The 6833-nt window shown below is 40.2% G+C and overlaps 1 protein-coding gene across 1 annotated transcript; it reads left to right on the forward strand.

Moving 5' to 3' along the window:
* The first annotated feature begins 324 nt into the window (after positions 1–324).
* Hrb27C (Heterogeneous nuclear ribonucleoprotein at 27C) lies at positions 325–5037 on the forward strand. The gene has a single exon (XM_065239340.1). It carries the CDS (start codon positions 780–782, stop codon positions 1974–1976), a length of 1197 nt encoding a protein of 398 aa, XP_065095412.1. The 5' UTR covers positions 325–779; the 3' UTR covers positions 1977–5037.
* The last annotated feature ends 1796 nt before the right edge of the window (positions 5038–6833 follow it).

A 6833-nucleotide genomic window follows, 5' to 3' on the forward strand; every position in this document is an offset into this window, starting at 1 on the left:
TGATTTTGATCATGTTCATGAACAAGACAAGCGGTGCTACCCAAAAGGGGTGTTAAAAGCTGGGTAGAAAACAAAAAAGCGAAAATTAAAATTCCCCCCAGAAAAAAAACTACCCACGATTCCGTTGGTTTTTCGTTTTATTGGCCGTGGACGTTGGTGTTGGTGCTTGATCACGCGACAAGCCGACGGCGACCAGGGGCTTGGTGCATTGGTGTGCGTGCGCGCGCGTTTTGCTGACGGAGGTAGAAAATTTCCCTTTCGTACGTGTGGTGTGGCGGCCATCTTGTACCTTTCGTGCAGTTTTTCGTTCTAACCTAAAAATATAGGAGCCAACCAGCCTACCCATCCACTCACTCATCATAGCCTACCTACATGTTATTTAGATTTCTAAGAAGTTTAATCTTTTTTAGTTTTCTAATTAGTATTTAAGGCATTATTAAGATTAAAGCAGAGATTTAAGTATAATAATTTTAATAACTGAAACGTAAAGAAGCCGATACCGATAAAATATAGACAGTAAGTAAGTTAGTTTTATCGCAAAACAGATAAAAATATCCGGGGCAAAAGTGTGAGCACCATTTTTTCGAAGAAGGAGAAAAATTTTGCTGCTCGCTCCGCGAAGTGAAGTGATTTCGGCGGAAGAAGAAGAAGAAGAAGATCGCAGCGTGTACGGGAATCCGCGCGTGCCGTAGTTGGAAGCTCGAGAAGAAGAAGATTTTTCGGGAAGTGCGTCGTGGTTTGTTTGTGGCCGCAAAATTAGTGCATTCGCGGTCAATAGGATGCATCCGTCGAAAAAGATGAACGCGGCTGAATTAGATGACCACGAGAAGGGCAAGCTGTTTGTCGGAGGACTGTCATGGGAAACGACGCAGGAGAACCTGCAGCGCTACTTTGGTCGGTATGGCGAGGTCATTGACTGCGTGGTAATGAAGAACAACGAGACGGGTCGTTCCCGTGGGTTCGGCTTTGTGACTTTTGCCGATCCGGACAATGTCGAGCGGGCGCTGGAGAACGGTCCGCATACGTTGGACGGGCGTACGATCGATCCGAAGCCGTGCAATCCAAGGTCACTGCACAAGCCGAAGCGTACCGGTGGTTATCCGAAGGTATTTTTGGGCGGATTACCACCGAACATCACCGAGACGGATCTGCGAAGCTTCTTCAGTCGGTACGGTAACGTAATGGAGGTGGTCATAATGTACGACCAGGAGAAGAAAAAGAGCCGTGGGTTCGGTTTCCTTTCGTTCGAGAACGAACCAGCTGTGGAACGGGCCACGGCGGAACACTTTGTCAACATCAGCGGCAAGCAGGTCGAGATCAAGAAGGCCGAACCACGGGATGGTAGCGGTAATAATAACAGCATGAATGCCGATTCCTACCAGTGGGGATCGCCACAGGCTCCGCCAATGGGTAACGGGCAGATGGGTGGACCTCCGATCAACATGCAGTCGAACATGATGCAGGGTTATCAGGGCTGGGGTGCATCCCAGCCGCAGCAAGGCTACGGAGGTTATGGAGCGTCGGCCGGAGCGGCCAATGCGTATCAAGGTTGGGGAGCTCCTCCGCCACAGCAGTGGGGTAATTACAATGCTACGCCCCAGCAGACCCAAGGCTACGGTGGTTACGATATGTACAACAGTTCCGGTGCCGGAAGTGCCGGCGGTTACGGTTCGGGCAATTGGAACTCGTGGAACATGCCCCCGAACACGGGATCGACTGGATCGGCCGAAATGTATTCGAGGCCTCAGTCCGGCCCAACGGCTGGCCCGGCTGGTTCGGCTGGCCCAACGGCGGGAGGACCTTCGAAGCCCGGATCCGAGTACGGCGGTGGATCGGCGTACGGTTCCGGTGCGGCTGGCGGTTATGGTGGCTACTATCAGAACGAACAGAACACAGCGGCTGCCTACAACAGACCACGATCGGCATACGGTGCCGGCAACGATGCGTCCTCGCAGCCACCCTATCCAGCATTTTGAGAGATGATGACGCCGACGACGACGAGCAGGATGCAACCGCCGCCTCCGCCGCTTCAGCAGCAGCAGCAGCAGCAACACCAACATCATCAGCAGCAGCAGCACTATGCCCAGCAGCAACAGCAACAGCAGCAGCTTCCGGGCGGTGCCAATCCGGCGGCAGTTGCACCCTCCTCCTTCGATCGCAGCTTGATTGGAACGAAGTCGTAAAGATGAAGAGATGAGGTGGAAGTGGATTATTTCTTATTATTTTTTAAAATTGAAAAACAAAACTAATTATACATACACATAATATAACAAGAAGAAAAGGAAGAAGAAAATGAAAAAGCACTATCTAAGAAGAAGGAAAACAATTATAAATATATTATTATTATTAATGAAAAAGAGAAGATGAAGCAAAATAAACGCAGAGAAGAGTTTAAAAACATAAACAGAGCAAAACACACAATTGGAAAGAAGGCAAAAAGATTAATCTACAAGCATAAGTACACTCAGAAACCAACACAAAACAAAAAAAAATGCATCTATATCCTAATATAAATGAAACCCTTTATTGATTAGTCTTAGGAGTGAAGCAAAAACGAAGAAATCTATCTAAAGAACAAAAACAAACGACATGAAAGAAGAAGTGGACAAACACTAATTGATTATAAAATTGACATGAATAATAAAATCCATTGGAAGTGGAATCAAAAAAAAAAACATCTATGACAACTTGTTCAAGAAGTTAATAAGAAAGTATACACAAACACATACAGACAGACAGACAAACACTCAAAAAACATTTGCATTCGATCCAATCGGTGATCAAGTCAACCCTCCCTAGTTCCTTCCTTACCTACCTACCCCCCTCCCACACATCCCCCTTCAGTTCAGAGCTCACTCTCTCGTTTAAGATAAAATAAAAATAAAAACATCAAGTAGGTGAATCCAAAACACTAAAATAGACTTAACGCAAGAGAAAACGAAACAAAAAATGATTGCAAAAAAATTGTAAAAAAGATGGAAATTACTTGAAAAATTTCAGCGGAAAATTTATTTCTTTTTCTAACCTAAAAAAAAAAAGTCTAACTTACATTGGAAAAGCCTCTCCCATATATTTTTGTTATGGAAACTTATATGGTGTCAGGAGAAAACAAGAACAAAAAAAAAACAGCAAAACCCCCGTCGTCTCACTCTATATTCTATTGTTTTTTTTTTATTTAGATTTTTGTTTGTTTGCTCTAGAACGGAACGATAAGGACTATAATAACATTACTCTAAAATACTTAATCAGGTACCCATAATAATAATAGTGACAAGTGAATCGAGTTTTAACGCGGAGAAGAAACAAAGCGCGATCCCCCCCTTTTTTGTTTGTTTCTTTAATTGTTTAAGTAATTGTGTAAAGTGATTGATTTTCGTTTTCGTATTAAGCTTACCACAAACTACTACTCCCTTAAGGAAATAAAGAAATGAAACGTACACAAACAACATTAATATACAATTTAACTAAAAGTAAAAACAAAAACAAAATGATGAGACTCAAAGGGTAAAGACTCTCGGCAGTCTGCCCGATTTTTCGCAAACTAATTCTTAAGTTTTTCGTCGTTCGTCGTTAAGGATCTAATCTTCTTATGTGAGGAAATTTGCTAAACATGTAGGACAAAGCCCCCTCAAAGTAAACTTACCACACTCACATACACACATACAGACACAAACACAATTACGGAAAAGTAAGTGAGATATTTTAAATATTTTAGCCCAGCCAACTGGTTGATCGACCTTGGCGTGCGGTTTTTGCTGGTTAAGTGCAGTGTAGATCCCCCCTTACAGGGCCGAAAGTCGCGTATTTTTTCGGATATAAAGTAACGTATAACGGTAAACAGTTAAAATATATGGAAACTCCTTGATCCTCCAAGAAGTCGTGTTTAAGCTTAACTTTAGAAACAAGAGATTGATGACTATGATGATGAGAGGTTAAATATGATTTGTTTTTTAAATTTAAAACCTTTTAACGATATATAAGCTGAGATAAAGCAGAACAACTGAAAATCGCATTCACTGAGACAAAACTGCGGTGCGGAAAGAGAGAAAGAGTCTAGCGATAAATTATTATGGGTAAGTTTGATAAGAACAAACACACACACACACACACTAAAAGTAAAGTAAAAGTAACAACAACCAACAAATTAGAGCAAAGAATCGTTGTCTGTAAGTGAAGTAATGCAAATTTATCTTAGAAATCGTACACGTATAGTTGAGTCACCTGATTAAGAGAGATAGAATGAGAAAAAAACTAGCAGATCATTTCTTGCGTTTTTGTTTTCCCCCACAGCGTGAAAAAGAAGAAGAAGAAGAAGAAACAGCGGTACAGGTTAAGAAAGCTCTATAGAAAAAGAAATAAGTTAAAACTTCTAAATCTAATCTTTAAAAACAACAACAACAACAAATCTCCGACTTAAGGGACGAGAAATGCGCCGCGCAAGCATTCATTGAAGCAGCAAATTAAAAAAAATAAAGCATTACACATTAACACAAAACAAACGACGAGAAACATTTCAAACATAAGAAATAGATTGATCCAGTCAGAAAACCAACCAAATCAGCAGCCTCTCGCCCCCTTTTGTGTGTTTGACATTTATATTAACTGATAAAATAGAAAACAAAAAAGCATTATTATTCTTCGTCGGGACTTGTACAAAGCAGAGCGTTAAGGAAGTAAAAGTAATCAACCTAAAACTGAGATGAAAAAAAAAACCCTACCTACTACTACTACTACTAAAAGTGAAGCAAAAAAGTTTGATAAGTGTCTTTCATGTTTTTTTTTTTAGTTAGACGTCCCCCGCCTCCCTGCCCCCTTATTTTTCACAATTTCCTCCTACCCAAATGGACTATTATTTTTTGTTTGTTTTTGCTTTCCGGAATGGGAAAAAAGTGTTTATTGGAATCGATATATTTTTTTTTCGTAGTAATCATATTTAGAAAGAGCCAATCAGAGAGGAGTGTAAAACCTTCACACAAACCAGATTTAATCTAAACAAAGCAAAAAAAAAAAACTCTAAGAAAACCTTTCTTTTTTTTTGGATGAGGGTGTGAGAAGTTTTCCTTTTTTCTTTTATTTTATTCCTTTTTTTTACAATAATAAATAATAAAAAAAAATATCATATATTAATCATCAAAGTATCACTTTTCGTATTTTTTTTGTCGTCTTCAATTAATCAATGGAAATACAAAATATTATTATTATTTTTTTGCTACTATTCAAAAGCAGCAGCGAAGATAATCTAATTTTTTTTTGAAGTGAGGACTATTCCTGTTCAATTCGAATTAAAAGAAGGTCTAATAAAAATGAAGAAAAATGATAATTGGTTTCGGTTTCGTTTGTTTTTAGTTGAGAAATTTCATTTCAGTTAGCTTTAAGTTATGGTTCGTTGATTTTCGTCTGTTGATTTCGTAAAATATTGTTTCGTTTGCTAGAGAATGGTTGAGAGCACGCTGTTGTATTGATATTTGAGGTGAAATGTTTTCTCAGTAAAATTGCGAAATGGATCAGTTTGGTTGCTACTACCTAAGAACCTGGAAATATCAGATGTATCCACGGATCTTGCCACGTAGAGGGTAAGTGTTTCAGCAACAGGACCATACGTTTCTATTACAGCCTGATTCAATTATGACCGTTCTCAGAAATTGGGATTACCGCAGGTTTTAGTCTTAAACAATCTTGCGAACATTTTAATTAGATGTCTTATAACACTTTTTGAATCATTGCAGATTGTCCGAGAGATTCAGATAAAGAGCAACCAAGGAATTAGCAGTGCTTGAATTGGTCGATCATAGTTTTGTCGGCTCAGTCAAACCCATCTTCAGTCACTGTGTTCGGTGAGTTATTATTCAGTATTCTCTAGAGTTTAGACAGCAGGGGGAATTTGCATTGCAGATGATAACAGTATGAAAGCAGGTTCAACAGTAACTTGCGGAATATTTTAAATTTAAATTTAGACACTAATATAATTTTTTTACAACCAATTTTGAGAGTAAAGAACTGAATTTCCATTTGAAAATTCTAGGTTTTTCCCCGGTTTTCCTTCAAAATCTCCTGGTTTTATAAATCATTTTTGAAGGAACTACGTGGACAGGACGGGGCAATAATGAACAGGCCGAGACTTAATGAACAAAAGAATGTTTTATTAAAGCAAACTTGAATTGCTCACATCGAGCTCTTGAATTGGAATGACAGCGAAAAATAACAGGAGCGACCAGGTCAGGTAATCCAACGACTACTTTGATTTCACCCCCTCTCGCTTGGATAGTCCCAGCATCGTCCGAAGTTTCTCAAATCTTCAGACGTCCAACGATTTAATGAAGAAGTCAGCCAACTGGTTGTTGCTGGCAATCGGCTCCACCAATAGCTTACCAGCAGCGACATGATCACGAAGAAAATGGAGTTTAATGTCGATGTGTTTTGCTCTCTTACTCTCCAAGTTCTTGGTCATACCAATGCATCCACGGTTATCCTCGTATATGGTGATTGGTTCAATGTTCAGCTCACCGAGATCGCCTAGAACACCGACTAGCCATATTGCTTCCGATGCTGCAGCACTCAACGCTACATATTCAGCTTCGCAACTGAAGTTTGCTTCTTGCTTGACCAAGCAACAGTACATCCGAAAACACGGAAAACAAATCCGCTTACTGATTTCCGGTCGAAAGTATCGGTGGCCCAGTCTGAATCAGCAAACCCGATGAGTGGCGCCGCTTGATTGTCTTGACGTTTAAAGCAACACTCCATCGATCCTTTTAAGTATCGTACAACCCGTTTCAGAGCTGTCCAATGTTGTTGTCCAGGTTGAAGTTGGAATCTCCCCAGATATCCGATAG

Source organism: Ochlerotatus camptorhynchus, unplaced genomic scaffold (assembly GCF_037179485.1).
Source record: "Ochlerotatus camptorhynchus isolate MF236.1 unplaced genomic scaffold, CSIRO-AGI_Acam_v1.1 ptg000055l, whole genome shotgun sequence".
NCBI classification, from domain to species: domain Eukaryota; kingdom Metazoa; phylum Arthropoda; class Insecta; order Diptera; family Culicidae; genus Ochlerotatus; species Ochlerotatus camptorhynchus.

Bases quoted from the DNA above. Each gene is read 5' to 3' on its own strand.
- Hrb27C (XM_065239340.1), top strand. From the start codon at position 780: ATGCATCCGTCGAAAAAGATGAACGCGGCTGAATTAGATGACCACGAG.